Below are 25,922 nucleotides of genomic sequence, written 5' to 3'. Positions count from 1 at the left end.
CTTAAGACCTAAAGTGCATTTTGGAGAGTTTAGCAGGTAATGTTTAAGAGTTTAACTGTAAAGACCAGGCTACAAAAATGTAATTAGACTCATTCAGAAACCAAAACAGAAATAAACACAGTCTAAAAGTATGTAGATGCTCCTGTTTATGCGCAAAGCTTTAATTTTACTTAAAGGCAACTTAATGTTAGAGCACTGAAGCATACTTTAGACCAGTAGGTCCTATTCATGTAGGAACTTCATAAAAGATTCAAATTTGTTCTAACTCTGGATTTCTACTGTTATCCCTTCATGTTTTTGGCATATTATGGGTTAATGAAGTTTTTTCAAGCCTTTAAAACTACATAAAACTGACATGCATCTAGTGGCTTTTATGGTTTGGCTTTTGACCCACAAAGACCCAGTGTTACTTTTGTGTCAGTTCCAAAATACTTTATTCTCTGTACATATTATTGTGAATTTTCACAATTTAGTATGACATAATCCTCTGTATTTTGTGTTTTTTCAGTGAACATCGGGTATTTTCCTATATTTAATTCACTGATCATGTAGATGTTCATAAAAGCTCAGATTAACGTTAGGGTTATTATATCAAAAACAGAGAAAACTGAAGAAAAAGTGACTTTTTCTGCAAAATATATCATTAACTGAACATAAAACAAGTGTCTCCATCCACTGTCATTGATCCAACTCCATGGGTTTTACTGGTAAATCAGTGTTGTAGAAGATGACAGTGTTTCCTCGTGCATTACTGAGCCTCTGTATGTCCAAATGGGTCATATCTGATGACCATGAAAAGATGACAAACTGCATTTTACAGCAATTATTTACATGGATTGACAGGATTAGTGGATCAGAAGTTATTAAACATCTTATATCAGTAGATAGTTTTGGTCATCGGTGGCTGTTTGGGTCTTTATGGGTTAAGCAAAAAAAAAAAAAGTTGGTATCAACTATTTATGATACAATAGTGTGTTCCAACTTCCTGTCAAAGGTTTTCTGTTGGCAGTTTTCTCCTTATGGTATCAGCTCATCTCACCTTGACTTTACTTTGCTCAAATCTGGTCCCAACACATTGCATTTCTGCTCCCTCAGTGTGGCTGCTGGTTGCAATGATACAACATAATATATGGGGTGATCAGGAGGTAGAGCGGGTCGTCCAATAACCGAAGGGTTGGCGGTTCAATCCTGCTCTTTTCTTATTATATGCCGTTGTGTCCTTGGGCAAGACACTTCACCCACCTTATCTGCAGTGTCACTTTAAATGCATATGAATGTTCAGTGGTGGTTGAAGGGGGTGTTTGGTGCGCACTGGCAGCCATGCTTCCGTTAGCCTGTCTCATGGCTACAAATGTAGATTACCACCACCAGAGTGTGAATGTGAGAGCAAATGAATAATGGATCAATAATGTAAAGTGCCTTGAAAAGCGCTATAGAAATCTAATCTTATTATTATGTACATTTGCATCATAACTGCTGCCACAGGTGAGGCAATAATGGTAAAGGACTAGAACTATAAATTAAAGATTTTGAAATTATTATTATTATGATTATGATTATGATTATTATTATTATTATTATTATTATTATTATTATTATTATTATTTTGGTTTGGGTGGAGGGTATGTATTCACAGTGATCTCAAGATTAAAGGAAATCCCTCATATTGACTCCGCAGCCTTCTGGATCATTGTGATCTTTGATGTGCGTGGTTTCATCTCATCATTTTGAATTGCATTACTGGGCTTGGAATCTCAGTAAAGGTGGTACTAAACATGGTACCCTGACTGGAAATGCAAAAAAACACTGTGCCAACTTGAGTTACGTTGACTTCCGATGTCTACATCCTCATTTTTGTCCTCCCGGTACCAACACGACTCCATGTCTGTTCATATTATCAGCGTAATAAACATGTGATTATTTTTCCAGTCGACTGTGACAGGACTTAACTGGTCTACACAGCATCCTGACGTCAAATCCATCAACTCTGGAGCTGGAACATGATAAATGTTAATAAACTTCAAATGCACTGACTGAATTGAAGCACTGAGGTTGACATGGAGCAAGAAAATCCAAGTAAGGCATCTGCTTTCAAGCTGTTCCAGAGTATTAAGTAGAGTGATGACCTGTGTCACCGTTTCATGTTACTAACCCCCCAGAAATGCATGACTAAATAAACAATGACACAACAGATTAGGCTGGTAGGTAGGGGGTTTATCTGACCTGGTGGGTTCTAGAGGGTCTCAGCTCTGATGTTCCTCTTCTTCCATTAAAGTCCATATAACGTCATGTGAACTGACCCACCTGATCTACTTCTTATGTACAAACATGAAAACACTGTAATCACTCACATGGGGATGTAATCCTAAAAAGATGTGAGAATACACATAAGAAACCTTGATCAGCCTAATTGAAAATTACCGAAGACGATTAACTGCCTCCCTGGAGCAATGAGTGAACATGACTTTACAAATCATCAGACACAGGGTAACGTTCTCCGCACAAACAAGCTGCTAATTCTATGGTGCGACGCAGGTAAAGTACAGTGCAAGCTTTTCTACTCAAAACAGCAGCTGCATGTGCTTAAAATGAGATTAATGAGAGCTGTAAAACTGAACTAAAACATTCAAGGCTTTAAAGCTACCAAGCAGCAGAAAGCAGCTCAGGGGGACTTTCGAGCTGGGTGATACTTTACTGTGGGATTTTTTTTTTTTTTTTTTTTTTTTTATTATTATTACTGCTGTGATCGGCGCAACTTTCAATAACTGGAAAAGCACTCAGAGAGCACAGACCTCCGCCAAGGCAGATCAGCGCCCCCCCCCCCCCCCCCCCCCCGATCACAACCAAAATGTAATCATTTGTTCCTTGTGCCAGTCTCAACATTTCCTAGAATTTTCATCCAAATCCGTCCATAACTTTTGAGTTATCTTGCACACAGGCAGACAGACAGACAGACAAACCAACGCCGGCAAAAACATAACCTCCTTGGTGGAGGTCGTAACACGCCATAACAAAAGTTTAAAAGGTGGAAATTATTTAGATTTTTTAATTTTACCTTGTACATGCCCTATACTGACCCTAGTGAGGATAGAGTGGGTTCAGAAGATGAATGAATGAATGAATAGCCTATACTGCCTGTACATATCTATATATGTTGTATATATTTCTTTTATTTGTGGTACAGAGTTAGCTTTTTGTGTATTTTAGACATATTTTAGTAGTATATGTATATTTAATATTTTATCTTGTAGTTTTTGTACATTGCCAATATTTACACTTAAAGTTTTTTCTGATAAACAGAACAGAGCTGCTAAATGGACTCTCATTATTCCTGTAACAGTAACAATAAAGATCTATTCTATTCTATTCTATTCTATGCTCAATCCAAATGCATGTTGATTTTATAAGTACAGATTTCCTGTATTCTCCATGTTCCGCTTTAGAACCTTCCAGTGTTTTTAACGCTGTGAAACTCAGCCTCTGGGTAAAAACAACACAGACAGTTCATCACCGTGACACATATTCAGAGATATAAGGAGGACTGATTGCCTATAGCGTTTTCTATAAGTGAAATACACCTGCTAGAACTGAGCCGTTGTCTAAATCAGTGTCTTTTGAAATTTTATTTACACCATTAATAAAAATGTCAGGACGTTACAGGCTCACTGTTGTAAACTCTAATGTAAAGTGTTGAACCTTTAACTGTTATACTGTAGACCAGGGGTGTCAGACTTATTTTAGTTCAGGACCCATATTCATTAAGATCTGAAGTGGGCCAGACCAGTAAAATAATACCAGTGAAAAAAGTAAACATTATGAGACATGTTTATGTCTATAAAATTTCATTAAAAATGTAAATGACATGAACAACCTGAAATGTCTTAAGAGATACAAGTGCAATTTTAAATAAAATAATAACATAATAATCTATAAATAATGTTAAACCCTATGTTTTAGAGTAAAAAAAAAAGTAAAATTACATGATGAAAATGTTTACATCTACTAACTATCCCTTAAAAAATTGTGAATAACATGAACAACCTGAAATGTCTTAAGAGATACAAGTGCAATTTTAAGTAAAATAATAACATAAAAACCTATACATAATGTCAAACCCTATATTTCAGAGTAAAAAAAAAAAAGTAAAATTACATGATGAAAATGTTTACATCTACTAACTATCCCTTAAAAAAATGTGAATAACATGAACAACCTGAAATGTCTTAAGAGATACAAGTGCGATTTTAAATAAAATAATAACATAATAATCTATAAATAATGTTAAACCCTATGTTTTAGAGTAAAAAAAAAAGTAAAATTACATGATGAAAATGTTTACATCTACTAGTGCCCCCCCCCGATCACCACCAAAATTGAATCATTTCTTCCTTGTGCCAGTATCAACATTTCCTGAAATTTTCATCCAAATCCGTCCATAACTTTTTGAGTTATCTTGCACACGGACAGACAGACAGACAGACAGACAAACCAACGCTGGCAAAAACATAACCTCCTTGACGGAGGTAACTATCCTTTAAAAAAATGTGAATAACATGAACAACCATGAAAAACCTTAAATTTATTAAGAAACATAAGTGCAATTTAAACAATATTATGCCTCAGCTTCTCATTTGCACACATGCATTAGAACTTATAGATCACAGCAGATCTACAAATACACAAAACATTTAGTAACAGGCAGAATATTGGTAAAATAGCACTCAATTCTCTTAAGACATTTCAGGTTGTTCACATTTTTAGTGAAGGACAGTGACAGCAACAGTTCCAGTAAGGACAGTGAGTCCACAATCTCAGGTCCAATGTGGTCTCCAGGGTCTGTAAGGTCCACCTCTACATGAACAGTGAGTGGACCTGCTTTGTTAGGTACCATGAAGTAATGGTACTAATGTAAGGAATGATGTTCAAAGGGATAATGTGGATGTGGACAGGGGTCTGGATCAGCACTTATGTTGGACTAATGTTCTAAAATACATGTTCCTTTCACCTTACATGTGACTTTTTTTTGTTTGCATTTTTTTTATATTTACTTCTTGGATTTTTATTTTTGCCACTGATGGTAATAAACCAAATATGATAATTTCATTAACCTTGATTTTCTACTTAACAATAACAAGTTTTTAAAAAAAAAATCACAAAAGTAATAAAGTCTTGTTATGTCCTCCAATAACACACTGAGGTTGCACTTTTGAATTTCACAGTATTTCAATGAGTGTCCTATAGAGTTAAACATTTTCATGTAATTTAATTTTTTTACACTAAAACAAGGACACTAATTTTGAGTTGTCATTATTTACAGGTTATTATGATAGTATTTAACTCATCTGACCCACTTCAGATCATGTTGGTCTGTATGTGGACCTGAATTTAAATGATTTTAACATCCTTGATTGTTAATATCTTCAGCATAATCTTTGCATTTCACAAATTCATCCTGGGGGCTAGATTGAACCCTTTGGCGGGCAGCTTCTGGCCTACAGGTTGTATGTTTGACACCTGTGCTGTAGAGTGACAGCTCTTTACGGCTGAGTGTAACTATAAACATAAAGTCTTGCTGTCTCAACATGACTGAAGAAACACAGATTTTTACTCCTCAACACGTCTGATTTACACACTCACTTGTTTGTCAATGAAAGCGGGAGGTATCAAATAGCCAGATACACATATATTAACAGTGGTTGAATAAATGCATATCCTGTTGTTTGTGAAATAGGACTCTTCTCATGGTGTTCATTTGCTGATATGGAGACAAAAAAGTAATTGAAAACAAGAAAATGCCAGTCCTGTTAGGGAATTCAATCCCTGAACAAAATACCAACACCTAAATACAGAGCTGCAGGAGGGGCATGTTTACAGTGATATTAGTAGAAGTTAAAGAACAGGAAAATAATGACCTAAATATGTTACCTCTGAAAACTTTTAGCAGTGTCTCACTTCTCAGTACTTTGCTTTTAACCAAAACTTTCCACATTGTAAGTGTGTCACAGAGATATTCCATATCTGCTGATCAAACCCTTCATTATTATACGTTAGTTACGCCAAGTTAAATACTACAAACCTACAACGCTGTGCAATTTTACTTACATTGGTTGGAAATATTCTAGACGTCATTTTGTTTCCTCTAAAATTCAACCAACATATTGGCTAGATATTGAAGCCTCTGGGCACCAGCTTGGAGAAAAGTCTGGTGGGTTTAAAAGAACTGAGACTACTGTTTTTGTGTACTTATAAATAAAATCTGACTTTTCTTGAACTGCTCTTAATTATAATATAGAAACAATAAATAAAGGCTTTATATAAAGGGTTTATTTTCCACTAATGTAGTTGTATATAAGCAAACAAAGGGTGAAATTTATTCTGTAATTTATTCTCATTTTATCGTTTAGGTACAGTTTATGGGTCACCAAATATCAATAATTATGCATTTAATCTATATCTGAATATTTATATAAATACCAAAGTTCCCATTTTCTCTTATTACCCCGCCCCCTGAAGGGGAGGCAAGGGGTATTGTCTTTGGTTTGGTTTGTTTGTTTCTTGGTTTGTTTGTTTGTTTGTTTGTAAACACTCTAGCAGTAAAACTATTAGTTGAATTCATACCAGATTGGATTTATAGATTACCAGTAACCCAGAACGGATCCCATTACATTTTGAGAACAGTAGGTCAAAGTTTCAATTTTTAATAAATTTTTAAAATCTTTTTTTCCCATTTACATATGATGGTAAAATGTCAAATGTCTGTGGTAGCAAAACTATTAGTTGAATTCATACCAAATTTGGTTTACAGATTGCCAGTGCCCCAGAATAGATCTCATTACATTTTGGGAAAAATAGGTCAAAGTTTCAATTTTTTATGAATTTTTAAAATCCCCCGAATTTACTTATAATGGGCAAAATTTCAAATGTCTACAAAAAAAAAAAAAAAATCAATTTTGTTTCAGTTTACTTCAAACTTGGCACATATAAAGAGGCAATTGATATGGTGACATCAGCACACACATAGACATGATGACATCAGCTGGATCAATGCCAAAATAAGCTACAGTACATGCGGGTGGCAGGGTTTATGTGGCACCACTTGTATATCTTATATTTATTACCTCCGCCAAGGAGGTTATGTTTTTGCCAGGGTTTGTTTGTTTGTTTGTTTGTTTGTTTGTTTGTTTGTTTGTTTGTTTGTCTGTCCGTTAGTGTGCAACATAACTCAAAAAGTTATGGACAGATTTGGATGAAATTTTCAGGGTTTGTTGGAAATGGGATAAGGAAGAAATGATTAAATTTTGGTGGTGATTGGGGGTGGGGGGGCCCACGGGGGGGGCCACTGATCAGCCTTGGCGGAGGTCTGCGCTCTCCGAGTGCTTCTAGTTCTCTTTATTTTCTACCTGTCTTTTCTTTGCATTTGTTTGTTGTATGTTGCTGCTCTTAACTGTGAAATCTATCTATCTATCTATCTATCTATCTATCTATCTATCTATCTATCTATCTATCTATCTATCTATTAACTGTAGGTAATTGGTGAAATCTTTCATCAAAGGAAAATTCATAATTGTAGTATGAAATATATTAATAAACACCAAATTTGCCCTTATTTCTTCCAGCAGCTACATTATACTCCATTTATTTGACTATAACTGACATAATGAGGTGTATAAGGAGCTGAAAATTAAGTATTGGTGTATTCCCTAATGGGAGATACACAAATATGCAACTTACGCAACATCAAAGGCCTTGCAGGCATGAGAAAACAGTGCTGAAATGTTATCTTGCCACTGAAACCAGACCTGAATGTGACCCTGATGACAGTACGAGAGAAAGGACTGGTGCTGGGGGACTATCTGGATGCTCTGGCTTTTATCAGAGAGGTCAGCAAAACACTATCTGGTATCTTCGTGGTGGCTAAGCTCAACGGCACATAATGAGTAGTTCAAGAATCACAACCAAAGAGGTAAAAAGTGTGGCTATCTCTTAGTTCACACTTAGTACTAAAAGTGTTCAACAAATACACACACACATCAAAGACATCCACAGCTGTTAGAGCCATCTCCAGCGGGCTCAGGTCGGACGGTGTGACAGACCTTAAAGGCTTTCAGTTTTACAGCTTTGTCCCAGACTGTTGACTTTCTCATTAAGACTGATCACTTTAGGGTTGGAGTGATTTATTGTTCTAAATGGTCAAAGTGACCTCAGGCAAGATGCACTCATTTCATCTAATGACAGACACGTTGTCTGTGCGGTGTGTGTGAACATAGGCTGACGGTAGTTCAGACTGTATAATGGGCTGAAAGGAGTTTTACATACACTGTGTTAGTGCTGTGGCAGTACTGGAGATACCATCCACTATCATTCTGGAAAAAGGGAAAACAATCTGGTGGCTAAACTGTATTTTTTTAAATAAATCATGCTTGTCTTGAGCAGTGTGAAAGTTACACTGCAGTGATAGTTTACATTGCAAATAGCATCACAGCAGATATTGTTTTGGTGCAACATTAGCACATGGACAAGTGAGTCATCGTATTAAATTGACTAAATCCCTGTGAAAGGAAATGTCACATGAAAACACCTTTGATTTTGCAAAATTTGCCAAGTTAACCCATAAAGACCCAGTGCAACTTTCATGGCAGTTCCCAAATTTTTCTCTCGAAGTGATTTATCGCCATTCATTACAATATTCTCTCCTATATATTTTACTTTTTTCAGTGTAAATCATGTATTTTTCCCTATAATTAATTCACTGATCATGTAGATGATTTTACAAAGAGTAAATTATTATTTTACAGCAGAGAAAACTGAAGAAGTGACATTTTCAGCAAATATATTAATAACTGAACATAAAAACAAGCATCTCAATCCACTGTCATTGATCCAACTCCATGGGTTTTACTGGTGAATCAATGTTGTAGAAGATGACGGTGTTTCCACGTTCACTATGGAGCCTCTGAATGTCCAAATGGGTCATATCTGATGACCATGAAAAGATGACAAACTGTATTTCACATTAATTATTTACATGTACTGATAGGATAGTTAGTGGACAACAGGTACTAAACATTAGAGTTGAGTAGATGCTTTTGGTCACTAGTGGCTGTTTGGGTCTTTATGGGTTAATGTTATTTTTCACATATTGAGGGGGACTTAACAGCTGTCGGTGACCAAAACCATCTTCTGATCTAAAATGCTGAATATACTTTGAACCACTAATCCTATCAATTCAGGTAAAATTCAGTTTCTCAGCCTTTCATCAGCAACAGATATGACCTATTTAGATGATCAGAGAATCATCAATGACGGTGTTTATGTGGAAACACCGTCATCTACTCCAGCACTGATTCACCAGTAAAACCCAAGTAGTTTGATAAATGACAGCGGTTGGAGAGGCTTGGTTTTATATTCAGTCAATGATATATTTTGCTGAAAAGTCACTTTTTCCTTCAGTTTCCTCTGTTTTGATATAATAACCTCTGAATTTAATCTGAGCTGTTATGAACATCTGCAGTCTGTAAATTAAATATCGGAAAACACCTGATTTTCATTGGGAAAAAAAGCAAAATGCAGAGGATGATATTATAATAAATGGTGCTGAATTACTTAGGAAAGATTAAATGTAGAGAAAATTCCATTTGTAAGTCACCACAAAGGTAACTCTAGGGGCTTTAAGAGTAAAAATGTTTACACACAGATGAGGAGATTGGAATAGTAGATCCTGTGGATATTTTTCTCATATACTTCTATATTTTTCAGTGTGTAAAGCCTCTCACACAGCAAGGACCAATGACATCATAACATTATTTATCAAGTAGATTATTTACACTTTGTATGATTTGTCTTTTTGCCTCAGATCAAATATACACTGATCTACATGAAAAAACACAAAAACTGATGACATATTCTGCTAAATACTAAATATAAAGGCTGATATTGATATTATTCCCTCAAACTAATGTTACAGTTTCAATCATTTGAAACACATCAAAGACTCTTAAACAGTGGTGTAGTGCAGGGTATACAGTGTATACCTATTTATTTTTCAGTCAGTATTGCGTATACCCACTTCTAAATCCCCCCTAATGTGCACCATTCAGTTGTATCTGAGCCAAATTGCTCATTTTTTCCCCTCGGATGGTGAAGCAATGACCCGCCCTACTCCGCCTCTAATTGGCTAGTACTCGCCTTCACTGATTAGATTGGTTAACTTTAGGCATGAGGACTGACGAGCTAATCAGAGGCAGAGTAGAGCGGGTCATGCTGAGGAAAATATTACTTACTAGCGTCGGCCACCTCTGGAACCTGATTGGACACCTCAGGTGCTAGTTGCACCTCAGTTGATTGACAGGTCACTGCATGTCTCGTTGAAAGATGCGCAATTATTGGAAATGAGAAAGGCAGAATAAACGTCTTTCAAGTAAGTGGCACAAGTAGAGAGAACCTGCTTTCATGGAAAACATAATTCTGAGGTAAGTTTTATGGTGGTTTCAGAATGAGTCACTGTTTTAAACTACTGGTCATATGACTGCACATTTGAGGAGAGGAGAAGAGATTTTGTCACCAATACTTTAACTGTGTGAGTAGGCTAACATTATGAAAGGCTAACGTTATGAAAGGCTAACATTATCCTATGTTTGCCTCATGTTGAATACATTTACATTCATGCAGCTGCTTGTGTGACCAGAAATACCTACAAACTGCTCCTGATCAAGTCATGATATTTTTTATAATAGTGAGCACATACTACTAACAGATTTTTGGGAAAACTAAATGGGTAGTCTGACATGTCACTGTTTCTAAAACAGGGTGATTTTTCTGGACTACTTTAAAAAAAAAAGGCAAAAATTGAGAGTATACCCACTTCTCCAGGGACCACTACACCACTGTTCCTAAACATGTACATATGAGACTTTTTCGCTGGTGTGTCTAAAGGTGAAGTTTTTCAGGGGATTTGGGTGCTCACCTCATTCTTCTAATCTTCAAATAACATTCAGCACTAATTAGATCAACTCCACAGTTCTGCTATTTGGATCAAATGTTCCAACGGCTCAAAGTGTCAAACAGATTTATGTTTTTTCCATTAAACCAGTCCTGTCTTTATGCCTTTTTAATTATAATCATGTGCAGTTTACTTCTATTTACTTCTAGTGTTTTCTTCTATTTTCTGCCTTGTTGATGAAAAATACTCACAGAAGCCACATGCGATGTTTGAACTGTCAACTTACATTAAATTTACTGCCATGCTGCGTATGAGTAATTCACAGTTGGCGTTAACAGTATCAGTCTTACAGCTACAGAGTTTAAGAAATGATTTACTGTCAAAAGCTCATGCAGAGCTCATAATGGGACTGAAAAAGTTGCAGGATTCAAAACAAGCACATGCCATCACTCACAACAAGCCTGGATGGAATGATCGCTATGCGTGAATTCAGAATTTTCACCTCTCTGCATGAATTCCCCGTCGCTAAAGGCATTTATTCATGAAGGCTCCAGCGGTTCTGCTCATCACCAAAAGCTTTCATGCATTCAGTTGGACATTTGTCATGGCCTATAAATATTCCTGTCTGAGGTCAGGGATTTCTAACGGTGAGGGTAAGTGTCAACAACCTCAACAGCTGAGTCTTCCTCACCAGCTGTATCTGCTGCTGCTGCTGAAATATGCATTTTTATCTGCTCTGTATAACACCCTCAGGTTTTTCTTATGGATTCAGACAGCTGGGTGTAAACAGTGAACTGAATGCAAAGTTCTTATCATCTAATACTAGTGATTTTGCTGTTGTAACAGTGTTTACCTGGGAATGGTCCTTCACCAACAAAAAAACTTGACTGAACCAAGATGTAAAAAGAGAATTCTGTACCAAAAATAAATAAATAAATAAATAAAATAATATTAGTATCTTCTGAATCAGAACTACCAACAATTAAGGTTAACACTAGTAAAATGCAAAGACGTAAACCCAGTGTTTTTTCAGAGCTGATGGTGGAAAAAGCCGTGAACTGACCAAAGGGCAAGGACCCCAGCCCCAAATTGAAGCCGATATAGAAATATCGTACAGTTGTAATACCACTGACAGCCACTAGATGCTGAAAAAAGCCTGTCTACCTTTCACACTACACACATTAAATTGAACTTCGCCCTAAAAATACAAAGTCAACCTTTTTCCAGGAGTCACTCTGGTTTCATCCATTTTATTTGCAACCTCTAACAAGTATTCTGGTGGTCCATCTTGGAATTTGAGATTCATTAATTAGATCTCAGGTCGAACAGAAGCTCCATTAAGGCTCGCCAGTTTAATCTGACTCAGTTTATTTTAATAAAACACATTTTTTCCACTGTAGTTGTGGTTTATAGGTTTAACCCTTTATAGGGCAGTCATTGAAATTTCAACCTTAGTGTGTTGTTAGACATTGTCATCTCCCTCCTCTTGCCTGAAAACATCTAAGCAGCACTTGCTAAAAAGTAAACAAATGCAATAAAACAACGGTTATAAGTCATAAACTGACAAAAATCACTCATATTCACTATTTACAGCTTCAAATGTCCATAAAATCTCTCTGAATCACTGTATAGTGTTATAAAAACCAACATGCTTCTGGACCTCACTGAGGCACGGCATTGGCCCCATATTTAATGTTTGAGGAAATTACCAAAAATAGTCACTTGCCCAATAAATGGTTAACTAACAATATTGCACACCTTAGCTACAAGTAGTGTGAGCATTAGATAACCTCTGACCAAATAGTTCTGCCCTTTGTGTCCAAATATGGACACTTCAGGCTTGGAAAAGACAACACTAACCAGCAAATGCCAAACTACAAAGAGAGACGTCACAAATCCTCTGTTTATTAATTATATACTGTCTATGGATCGAACTCACTTATTTATAGTGCCTGTTGAAAGTTCAACATCCACATGAACCTTAAGAATTTCACAGTTTAGGTCAGACAAGTAAAACCCCTAAACTTCAAGGATTTTAAGTAACAGGTAACATTCACATGTAGATTCAGAAACACTGTTGAGTATCAACTCAAATCAGTCAACGCCAACTACAGTATATCACAGTAATCAAAACAGAGCTGTATCTTTTTTTCAATCCTGGTTAAATCATATAGTAGCCTTTCATTGGACATCTGTTTCTATTCAGTGTTCATACCTATGTTTATGTGGAATAACTGGATGCTGGTTTGTAACATTCATTGAAAAGCCATTAAAATTCAACCAACTTTACAAGGCAGGACACAATCTGTGGACAACGGACAAATGCATAAAATCCAATCTGAGAGGCAGAATGTCTTGACTAATTGACATTTACATCTGTCTCATGACATAATTCACATTAACAATCCCTGCCACATGTATTTCAGATTACTTAAATGTTTATCAGCTTAAGTATGAGTGTACATTTTGTAAATGACGTCTTATGGCCACTACTTTCTAATCCACACTGAATAGACGTCGTTTCACATGACAGTTCAAACCCTCATTACTGTTCCTACTGTTTCTGTCAATTTGTTCCCTAAATAGGAATGGCAATGCAAATAGCTCTAAATCTCCCTGATGTGTGTTGGTAAAATGGAGATAAAATTGCCTTACACGTTTTCCCCCAGCGCAGCAATTATTGCCATATCGTTTTTATTACAGTCCAATGAGATGGCAATAAATAAAGCTTTCACTGCTGTCATATAATTTCATTTTAATTGGACATTTGTTCCATGCATTATGTTTATTCTCTATTCAGACCTGTAGGTAAGCTGTAGCAACATTAGGATTTCTATTTGTTTTCCAAAAGACTCAGTGTTTGAAGTGACTATTTTTGGTAATTTCCATAAACATGCCATACCATCCAGAAACATGTTGGTTTTTATAACACTATACAGGGATTCAGAGAGATTTTATAGAAATTTTGACGTTGTAAATAGTGAATATGAGTGATTTTTGTCAGTTTATGACCTTATAACAGTGTTTTTTTTCCCCATGTGTTTACTTTTTAGCAAGCGCTGCTCAGATGTTTTATTGGCAAGAGGAGGGAGACTGTTGTCACGCCAACCGACGAGGAGGTAGATGATAATGTTCAATAAGTCACTAAAGTTAAAATTTTGAATTTCAGAGTGTTATGATGTGTGCTCTATAAAGGGTTAATGGGTTAAACTTTCCAAAAGGAACAAAGAAATGATTATTCAGGGAATTTACAGTTGATTTTTGGTTCTGTCATGTCTGCAAGTTTTCACATGGCACTGCAAAAATTAAAATCTTACAAAGTGTAATTTTCTCATAACTAGTCGAAATATCTCATCACACTTAAAATAAGACATAATCACTTGAGTAACTTGTAAGTGAGATATAAGAACTAAGACAACAAATACTGAAAATCTTATTCCAACAAATCTTACCAAGATAATTTTCACTTGTTCTATTGGTAGATTTTTTTTTTTTTTTGCTTGAATTAAGCACAAAAAAATCTTGAATTAAGCAAAAAAATTGCCAATGGAACTAGAGAAAATTATCTTCGTTGAAATAAGATTTTCAAGATTTGTTGTCTAAAAATAAGTTCTTATATCTCACTGAAAAGTTATTCTTTAAGTAATTATATCTTATTTGAAGTGTGATGAGATATTTTAACTAGAAATGAAAAAAATACGCTTGGTAAGATTTTGATTTTTGCAGTGTGTCAGATAAATATTGCACTAAAATATGGGTTTTCATTTCAAAGTTTCATACAGCGAGGTTGTTTTCTTGAGAAAGCCTTCACCCTCACAACAGAGTGGCCCCGACACCGTCCGTGACCACCTTCCTTCCTCCCGGTGTGACAAGTTGCTGCAGTGGATAATAAATCTCCACAACCATCACCTCCACACGCTGCATTTGCCAAAGTCGCTCTGCCCTCATTCATCAGTTCTGACCTTTCCGGCGTGGCATTCCCCCTGCCAAGTAGTCCTTTCAGCTGATCATCTGAATGCAGATGGTTCTCCGTCCAACTATAGCGGGGTATTCACACGACAAGATAAACGGAGCGATGGCATTTTGCTGCAGCTGAAGATACAAATAAATACTAGACAGACACATGTCTGCAGGACCAGACACGTTACTGTCAAGACTGCTGCGCATTCCCACGCAGGTGTTGTGAAAAATGAATCCAGAGAATTTACAGTCGCAGCCGTCAGAACAAGTGTTAGCTCCTGTACGCAGCCACGACGCACATCAATAAGAGGAGTTCTGGAAGTCAGCCATGAAGCTTGTAAATAACCAGGCTGAGAAGAGGGGAGCAGAAGCAGCCAGGAGGACACATAGTGGTGTGATTTAATAAACCAGAGAGCAGGAACAACCAATAAACAACTTATAACTCTAACTGGCAGCGCCCTCTCACTCAAGCACCATCATGAAATGTCACCAAACCTATTCACAATGGAAACTTCATAGGTCAAAGAAATACCTGAATGAATGAATGAATGAATGAATGAATGAACAAACATGGGCTCTAATAAACAGACATGGTTTAACGTGGAACTTGACTGTAATAGTGGCCAGTTTCACATCTTGAGGGGAAATAACATCAAACATTTCTACAGTTAATTTTCCGTTCAGCTTTATTGATGCATTACTTTGAGTTTAATTTTCAACGTACTTGCTTTCTTATTTATTTAGGTATTTATTACCAGTTTTAATGAGGTTAAAGTGAGTTCAGTTCTAACAGTGTCACATTTTTTCCAGCTGATGGAAGCAATATTGGCAGATTAGTTTATGGTTTATTTGTTTTTTTCCTGCTCCAATCTATTGTTAAATAGCTTAAAAATCCACCATTATTCAATGTCTGGTTTACCCTTTTAACATCCACTCTTCATGGACCCTAACTCAAAGTTGAGTATCGGAGTTACATTTAACCCTTTCATGCATAGGCCACTCCAGTGGACAGTTCTTCTCCAGCTGTTCTCTTGTATATTCATGGGTTTCGTTGTTTTAGTTCCATATCAGCCAACACAGTGGACACTTACGCACCATCCCATACACTGACATTCAGACCATTACTGTAACTTTGCTGTTCTTGATGAACCTGATCTGCACTAACATGTTTAAGTGTAAATCAATTGTTATTTGTTAGACAAGAAGTTTTTTTTTGCATATTATCTCCATGAAGTGAGTAATTACTAGCATTAGAATATGTTAAAATGTGAGAAGACATCAGATTAGCAGCATTAAAAATGTTTTTATTTCATGGTTTTCATATCACTTTCTGATATTGGGTTTTAAACATGTTTCTTTACTTCAGAAATTAAATGCATGGATATTTTTGTAACTCCATAGAAAAAAAAAAACTCGATCGCATTGTTTTTTTCATGCCTAAGGAGGAATAAAAACACTGAAGAAAAAAATCTTGACTAAGGTTCTCGCAATTCATGCATGAAAGGGTTAAACCATGGATAAAATGACTTGATTTAGAAACTAGAAGCTTTTCCCTTTCAAAGGCAGTCTAAAATATTTAACTGACCTTACGCTTCCTCTGTTGTAAGGTTAACCTCAGGTTGGTACCAGGGTGAAAATGTTCATAGCAGTTTGATACGAAGCCAAACACCAAACTGAACTTTTATGTATGACACTACCACGAGCAAATGCAACTGAATAGAAGAAATGAGGCCATCATCGTCTCTGAATCATAATGTAGGAACTGCTGTCCTATATTTTCCTTCTCTCCTCTTTTGTCAACATCAAATCCAACATGTTTCAGTACAGTTGGTGCAGTTTGAGTTTTACCTTGAGACTAAGTCCCTCATGTGTCGTCTTGTCATCACCTGAAAAACATGAACCTTCGAGTAAACAGACACAGTGTACCTTGTGTATCTACCGCCTTCCTCGACTGTGAACTTCAAGTTGAAGACAGCAAACTGCTCACAGCTCATAAAACATTCACAGTTCTGTTAGTCTATTTAAAACAAACATAAAATTATCTCCATCATGTTGTCATGTTGCTTATTACAGATGTACCTGTGGTCATACTTACAACATTAATTGTGCTTTGTGTGTTACTTGTAAACAAGAAAGGCGCAAATTCAGTCAAAAAATTGCCATAAATGCACCACACTGGACCTTTTTATTATGTGAATTCCATGTAGAGGCAGAAACTATGGGGAGCAGCCATTGTGATGTTACAGTGTTGATTCCGGGTGATCGAGTGCAAGTAAACAACCAGCAGTCAGTGAGCGAGATTGAGTGGAAAGCACATGTTCAAGAAGTAAACTATAGCTAGCAATTTTGGGGAAATGTGTGAAAATAGTTACCTGTTATTATTCCTAGACTGGTGTCTGCTGCACAGGGTCAGTGACTAGTCCATCTCAGCCAAGGTAATCAGACAAATCATGTGTCACTCAGTACCAGTGTTGGAAGAACCCATGGAGGACGCAACATGTCTTTGACCACATCCGACTGACAGAGCAGTCACTTAGTACTCGGACAAACTTGACAATGGGCTATAATGGGTAAATAAGTTACCTGATGGAACTGCTAGTATTATATGTGATCTTTTGAAATAGCTAGCAATGAAAATTAACAACAGGTACCCTTTGATGTAAAACAACATGAATTCAGTGCTGTGATGTCACAAGCAGATGTTCCTAAATTTTTAATCTGAACCCGTGATGACAACTGTCAATCCACCTGGTTTGATAGAACAAAGCAGTTTCATTTCCTACACCAGCCCAGACCAGTTCAGCCAGAAACTGACCCGACTCTTGCTTAACCCCAACCCTAAAATGAGTAATCAGTGACCTGGTGGCCTGGTGGGTGTTAAGAAGTTAAATCTTATCTAAGTGTTTATATGTTCATGTGCTTACGTAAAGTTTATGTTGGGCAAGGTCATTGACAACTACATTTCCAAGGCAACAGTATCTAGCATTGCACACTGATGCACCAGGAGAGGAAATGAGGCAATTGAGAGTAAGAATGAGGATTTTTGTTTTATTTAGTTTTGGGTTTCTCTGCCATTACTTGATTCATCAAGTGAACAGAGACAGGAAATGGGAGAGAGAGGTTATAGAATAACTGGCTCTGCAATAAGGCCATTCTATATGTAGTGCACACTCAAAGGTAGAAGAGTTAGTATAAAACATTGAAAGACCTCTTATAACTTACAAACATATCCCCCATTTTCTCCTAAATAAATGTGTCCCTACACTATTTGAGGACAAGCTACTTTCTCTATTGGTTTTGCAAAATTTTGGCACAGAATTAAAAAAAAAAAAAATCACAGTAGCTGGATAATAACATTAAACATACTAAGAATACCAAGTCAAATATTCAAGGTAAATTGTCTAGAAAAAACTGTGAGCAATGAGCCAAAGATTAACACGTTTTCATGCCTCTGATATCCTTTATCAGCACAACTTACAACATTCATCTACTCTTCTTACACAACATTGAGCGCTTCCAGTGATCAGTATCACATACTCCAGGTTATCTGTGCAGCCAACGACCTTTTATCGCATCAACTTTATATTAAATTAATGTTGCTTGCTTGTGTGTTTTCTTTTGATGACATGACTACTCTGATTAACTGAAATAAAGGTTTAAAAATGTCACAAAACTCAAAAGCATCATCACTTTTTTTGTTGTCCGTGAGTCAGTCGGCAAGTTTTTTGTTTCAGATCTCCAAACCTGCTCAACAGGTAAGTTTACCAGTAGCATGTGAACCTTTCCAGGCAACCTAATCCGAATCTAATCTCTTTACCTGTGAATAAAACAAAGTCTGATATCTACAAGAATGTGTCAAAGACAAGAGTTAGTATGCACGGTATCTCAGCTGCCAGCACCTACAGCTGTGTTTTCAAATAGATGACTTGATGACATGACTTACAGTATCACCCTGTCGGTGCTGCGAAGCTGCTAAATCCTCATTAGGTTTGACTTCATCCGTAATGATCTAAGGTAATTAGGCCTGTGCCATCTGTGCTGGGCCAAGCCGGGCCAGACAGTGTCACTCAGAATGTGAGCAAACAACAAGGTGACTGGGGGAGAAGGTCTTAGTCTGTGATCGGAGAGTGCTTCAGGTACAACTCTGAGTAAGTATACAAATACAGGAGCACTGTCAAAATGTCTGCTAGTGGGGTTGTCAGTCATGGGCTCAGTGGATCCTGCCAGATCTAAACTAGAACACACTGGGTATAAAGGTGGAGCTCTGACACTGTTGAAGGAAAATAATGTTTTACATACATCCTCTATGAGTCTTTAATAGATGCTCTGTCCATATTACATTTAAATGGAATATCTCAATGTATCAAAGTTTGACACATTCATTCACACATGGACGAACTAAAAATATCTTTGGTGTCAAAGGTCAGAGGTTAAGCCACTGTGACCTTGTGTCTTACCATTCTTGCGATTATAAAAGAATTTTTGAGGAACATTTAGTAGAAATGTCTTCAAATTTGGCAAAAATTAGGACTCAATAATGAGATGAAACCACTTTGATGGCCTCATGTCAAAGGTCAAGTTCCTTGTGATCTTATATTTATTCATGTGTTGTTCATTTTTATGACTGTGATATCTCAGGAACTCCTTGAGGAAATGAACATTCACATAGTTTCAAGGATAATTTATAAGATTTTGGTGGTCAAAGGTCACAGATGTATACAGTAGGGATCCACAGATCCAGTTATTTCAGTTCCGATGCTGATACTAATGCTGGGGCCTTGCGTATTGGTCGATACCGGATCTGATATAATTGTTGATCTAGAGCAGAGGTTCTCAACCAGGGGGGCACATTGGGGGGTCGTCGCAGGTGTGTGCATGCGTGCGGGTGTGGTACTACTGTTGATAATCCCCCCCGCCCCCCTGCTCACAGATTGAGGTCCATGAGCGGGGTGGAGGGGTATTTGTTTTCGGGGGCAGCAGGTAGTCAGTGATAAGGTGAGGGGAGTTCACTTTCACTTTCTCACAGCTTTATCCACAGAGATATGACCCACCATGTCCTCCACATACAGGTCCATCACATTACTTTTAGAATTAAAACATAATGCGATAAATGGCCCGTGTCACTAAAATTTAAAGGGGAAGCATCGGTCTTACTAAGGTTGCTTTTAACGATCCCTGATCCTGCTAAAATGTTGATATCTGGGCCGATATCCGATTCTAATATTGGATCAGTGCAACCTTAGTACACAGACCAGTGTGCTCAGTTTAATATGTGTGATTTCCTCAGCCCATGACTTGCCTTTATGAAGTATAGTAGTCTTAGTGCAGTAAACTTCCTGTGTGTGTGACACTACAATATGTATTTGAAACTGAAGCTTATTTGGAAAGCTACATGAGGTTCATGTTGCTTGTTTTGCTGGAGTAATGTTCATAAGTGCAAAGTAAGTGTGAAGCACCGGCAGAACAGCCACAATTAAGGATATAAGAAACAGGTTTAAATGTGCAGGCATTTCTCTTGAGGTTGTCTAGTAGTATCCATGTAATTATGTAATCTGCACAGACCTTCCCTGTTTGCACACACAAAGCCATGTTTAATTCACTTGACAACAGGCTACAGCAAAAAAATCCTTCTCCACAGTCATGTACCAAGATGATTCTCATGCAAAGAGACACTGATACAAGTGCCTGGGGCTACATGCACATATATTTGCTCAGAACAGCACACATGTATACCCCTATAGTGTTCATTTAACCTAAAGGAGAGCATGGTTTACCTCTAAAGAAGTCATTTTTAACATTAAGACTCCTGCAACCTGATCCCTGACCTAATCAGTCCTCTTACACTGAAAAGGATGATAAATGCAGGCTATAATAAAAGGCCAGCTGAGTCTCCACGACAAAACTGATCACTGATAAAGTGAAACATCAAACCATTTTTTCCTATGATACAGCCTTACATTTGGTCTGGATGGGAAAATAAGTGCTGTTTTTTTATTCTTGTATCTTTTATAGTTTCCATTTAATCTTAATGGAGTTTACTGGGCAGGCTGGATGGCGATTTTACAACCTGCTGCACAACTGCAATGAAACTGAGGGCAGTGTGGTCATAAAGGAAACTGAAAATATGGACAAAATTTTACCCTGATGCTGGTTCTTTCACTATAAGCAGTGATAGTGTGATAAACTCACACTCAAACAGTAATTCTGTTTATATGGGAATTTCACTTCCTGAGCTCGTATCATGACTTGAGCTTCATTATACACCAGAAAACTGACCCGAAACTTCTCTTTTGAGGAAATCACCAATATTACTTTCAATAACAGACTAAATCTCACCATTCCTTCCTTTTGTAAACCAACTCACATGACCGTCATCCTCTTGTACAGAGTGAAATGTTTTACCATTGATATTGGATGATGATAAGAGGGTGGCATATCATTACATCCATCATCATGACATTGAAATAAACTCCATGACAATAGGACAAAAGGGTTGGAAACTGCTTTAAAGTGCACCTGAGGTAGGAATGTACTTGGATGTTTGGGATGAACTTCTTTTGAAGCTACAAGTTATCAGTAGCCCACTTCAGTACAAGCTCCAAAACTTTTTTTTCCTCTCCATGATCACATTTTTTTTGACTGACTCAGATCTATAGTGATGCGTTCACGGACCTGCCTAATAGAGTGGTATTGGGAGTATGATGGTCTGACTTACCACTGAGTCCAGTCCCCCTGTGGACCTGCGGGGTGGACAGGTCGTCCATAGACCTTCTCAGTGATGCTATCTTTCCTTCGGATCCTTTGTGTAAGTGGTTGTGGTGGTCCGGACTGCCGGCGCTCCCAGTGCTGGACGTGCTGCTCCCATCTCCCACGTCCCGGACAGACCCGGACCCGTTCAGGTTACTCAGACTGGACTGGCTGTCGATGGAGCTCCTGGATCCGGCTCCGCTCCTCTCCTCATCCAGCATGAGGACGATCTCCTTCAGGTCGGTGTTCTCCGTCCTCAGCGCCTCCTGACTGGCCTCCAGCTCCCTCAGCTTCTGCTGGTACAGACCCACGTCCTTCCACAGGACACTGGCCGTGTAGCGGCCGAACCGCTGCCACTCCCGGGACACCTTCTTGCCCTTCTGTCGGTCGTCGTCCAGGAAGCAGCAGAGCTCCCGGAGCTCCTGGTTGTCATCCTGCAGTTTCTGGTTGACCTCCTTCAGACTCCGAATCTCGTGGAGGTGGACTTGCAGGCTCCGGTTCACGTCCTTCATCATGTTTCCGTGCTCCAGCATCAGATCCATGTTGCGGTTCTCCAGCCTCCTCAGCCTCCGGACCAGATCCTCCTTCCCCAGCATCAGCAGCTCCTCGTCGGGCAGCTGGCTCACCTCCGCCCCGTCCATAGCTCCGCGTCTGGAGATAACACTGTCCTCTAAGCAGTCTAAGTTAGAAGGAAAACCAGATCCATAATAGATGATGTGTCGGGCTGCAGACAGATCCAAGTACCGGGCCCAGATCACACTGCGCCGGCTCTAATCCCCCAGAGTCCCCGCAGACACAACAGGACGACCCGGTTCTTCTTAGTGCGGATGGAGGCTGGTCCCGGAGACGCGCTGAGACGCAGTGTGTGAAGCCGGAGCCCGGAGCCGGTCCTCAGAGCAGGGCAGCATGGGAGGAGACAGGGAGAGAGAGAGGGAGGGGGGGGCTGAACCCGGTCCATAGACGGAGACACAGTGTCCTCTATTGGCCGAGCCAGACCTGTAGAGTCCACCAAAACAACACACCCCCAGTTAGATGTGCGCAGCTCCCAGAGGAAAAGGACCTGTGTGGGAGATGGTTTATTTCAGTACAGTGATTTTGGGTTTATTAATGGGGTACAACACAGGCTTAAAAATACATGTTATAAAAAGTTAGGAAATTAAACTTCTATTGAAATTAAAACTGAAAACCATGTTAGTAAATGATCTTTGGTCTTTATTACACTCAAACTAACCCCCAGCCTATTTTTACTTCTATTGATTTTTCCTGGATGCTGCTTCTGTGCATGATCATGATTATCTTTTAATATTGCATTAATTTTATTTCATCACTAGCCAAAAAGTGTTCTTCTTAAAGCTTTTTTAATGTGTTGCAGCCTGGATGAAATGAACAAAATGTGTTGTGTTCACTGTCTACAATTAAACACATTAAACATCATTATTTATCACTGAATTCATTTTTAATTGGGTTTTCCGCACTGCTCCAATCATCTCTAATACAGAGTGGATTTATTGCTTTTGTTATTCTTATTCTTATTATTCCTGTTATTGTTATTCTTATTCTTATTATCATTATCATTATTATTATTATTATTATTATTATTATTATTATTATTATTATTATTGTTGTTATTATTGTTGTTATTATAACTATAGAGAATTCTTGCCCATCAGTTACCCCTTTTCCGCCAAACTGGTTCCAGGGCTGGTTTGGAACCAGTGCCTGACTTAGCACTTTGTGTTTCCACTGCCCAAGCACCAGCCAAACTGGTTCCAAAGTGGTTCCAAACCGGTTCCGGGCAGGTACCAACTTAAAGCTGGGCTACAAACATTACAGATGTTAAAACGCTAGCTACTGGTATGCTAGTGTCTCCCTCAGCAGACAGGTTACAGTAGCACCAAAGGTCTTTTTTCTCTGGGTTATACCAAGGGCACAGTTCTCTACTCTGCACTGAGTGGAGATTGGTATGTGTGTGTGCGTGTGTATGTGTATTTCAAATTAACAAAAATTTTAATCAGATTAATCACAGGGTTGCTGTGGATTAATTTTAATTGCGATTAAATATTCATATTCATTCATTGTTAATCTCTATTAATCGCATTTCATTTTGCATTAGCAAACAGACTCAAGAAAGAAGGGAATATATATACTTAATGTGTTTGTCGCAAGCTGGATGACGCATTAGCTGAAGTGCTAGCAGAATCCCCAACTAACATATTTTCATATTAATGTGTTATTTTAAGTTGGAAGTGCTTCAGTGACAAGAAAACTCCTTCCTGCAGAGTGTGCATAATACTTTATGTCGGTCGACTGTTCTATCTTGTTTTTTTTGTTTTTTTTTGTCCTCATATTTCCATCCAGAGGACCAACATGCTGTTGAGTGTCTTCCATCTTTATGGGTTGGTTCTGCTGCCTTTCACTATCGGATCAACTGCCCATTTGCACATGTGCAATGCTAACTCTTCCTGCCCCAAATGCATTGGCAGAGTTGTTCAGAGTCATTTTGCACTAGAGATGGGTTAACTGCATTAAAATTTTTAATCAGATTAATCATGACGCATTAATCTGCGTTAATGCATTTATTTTGACAGCCCTCGTTTAAATATATGAAAGCACACAGTAACACATGTCTGTTTTTTTATGCAGGCATGGAGAGGCATTGGCAATGAAAAATGGGTACCGCAAACCTGTGAGGATCTTGAACAGATGTCATGCATCCTTGTCCTGACAGGACAAGACCCACTTGGAGACACACAGTCCAGGTAAACGTCCCTGCCCGCCCACGCAGCAAGTGTAGCTGTTGGTCAGTCAAGGCTTTCAGAGTGCACTGCACAATTTTAAAACAAGTTTCTAATTGAATTATTCTTCAAAACGGAAACTACCCGACCAAACAGGAGTCAGGACCACTGTTGAATCGACTCTGAGATCTTGCTCTTCTATTGTGTATCTTTCTATCTTCTCTCAGTGAGTAACCTGATTGAACTCAAGGCTACACCTTGTGGTTGCTCTGTGAATTAGCTTAGCAATAGCGTTAGCTACAGGTTTCTACCGATTGAGGTATATGTGTATGAAAGAATGTGTGTGAAGTGTGTGTGTGTCTGTTGATTTCTTGGTATAAACTCTGATTTATCTTGAGTTAAGTGGCTGCTAGGGCTAACTTTCCTCATTTTGATTGAACTGACTATGGCACTGGGTATTATTATCTTTGGCCAGTAGATGACAGTATGGCAATACAGAATCTCATTGTTTCAGTCATTTTATTCAATGTAATGAGCAGATACTGTCTAAAACTGCAGTTTGGTTCACAATTAACCAGAAAATGCTTTCATGAATGTTTTATTTGTTTATTGTATTTTATTTGTACTTCTGGAGTGAATATGCATAGATAAAAATGAGGATTAACATTTATTAGGTTGACATTTCATATGTTGACTTTCCAGTGCAACAGTTTTCCTGAGTTCATGGGGTAATTTGTGGAGTTGTAATTCATATTGTAAAAAATATATAAACTGTACAGTTACAATGTGTTAAAAAGCTATTTAAAGCAGTTAAAAAGTTAAAACAACATTTAAGAGTTTGACTAGAAATGCATATGCTATAAACCACTTGTGTTAATACAGGCTGAGTTTTTTTGGATACCTTTGGATCACTTGTTCTTGGATTGGACCTGGATTTGATGTTGATTCTCTCCCTGGAAGGAGATTGGCGAGCTACCCAAGTTGAGCACCTGGACTGAGAACCTTCATCCTTCACCTTCTGTCGGTGTGGTAAAACTGTGTAACTTTTAACCTTCAAGTGGAAGGTGAACAAAACTGCTTCCCTTTACTTCAAGGAAGCAAACAGATCCATTTTGTTTTTAAAGTTGTTTTTAAAGTTGTTTTAAAGTTGCACCCAAATTTTCCAATATGGAATAGATTATTTGCTGGCTTAGAGTGTAATTTTATATGTCTATGTTTTGGTCAATACAATTCAATGTTTACCATTCTATTGTCGCATCCTTTTTACTCACTGGTGTCTCTCTCTTAATCATCAACCCTTTCCATGAACCTATGAGGTTATTTTGATGATTTTCTTTACATTTAGTCCATAGTGACCATTGTTTCCACATGTACCAAAAGCAGGGGTGTGAAAAATTGCAACTTTGGTTAAAACGACAGTCTTTTAATTTTCTCAGTTTCAGTAGAATAGGCTTTAATCCAGTTCAACAATATTTGAAGTATTATGTTACTGCCTATAGAGAGCCCTGCTTCATTAAATCAATTGTTATTGCTAATATATT

At 37.8% G+C, this 25,922-nt stretch overlaps 1 protein-coding gene across 1 annotated transcript in view; it reads right to left on the bottom strand.

The window, feature by feature from the left end:
* Window positions 1-22,551, bottom strand: part of ccdc85ca (coiled-coil domain containing 85C, a) — a 56,359-nt gene extending 33,808 nt beyond the window's left edge. The window contains exon 1 of the mRNA XM_030127730.1: window positions 21,615-22,551. Coding sequence (XP_029983590.1) covers window positions 21,615-22,287 — 673 coding nt within the window. The 5' untranslated portion in view covers window positions 22,288-22,551. The remainder of the gene's footprint in view (window positions 1-21,614) is intronic.
* Window positions 22,552-25,922: the final 3,371 nt, after the last annotated feature.

This window comes from Sphaeramia orbicularis, chromosome 22 (genome assembly GCF_902148855.1).
Source record: "Sphaeramia orbicularis chromosome 22, fSphaOr1.1, whole genome shotgun sequence".
Taxonomy (NCBI): Eukaryota; Metazoa; Chordata; class Actinopteri; order Kurtiformes; family Apogonidae; genus Sphaeramia; species Sphaeramia orbicularis.
The sequence above is the reverse complement of the archived record's forward strand: the minus strand, read 5'-3'. Positions and strand labels throughout refer to the sequence as shown.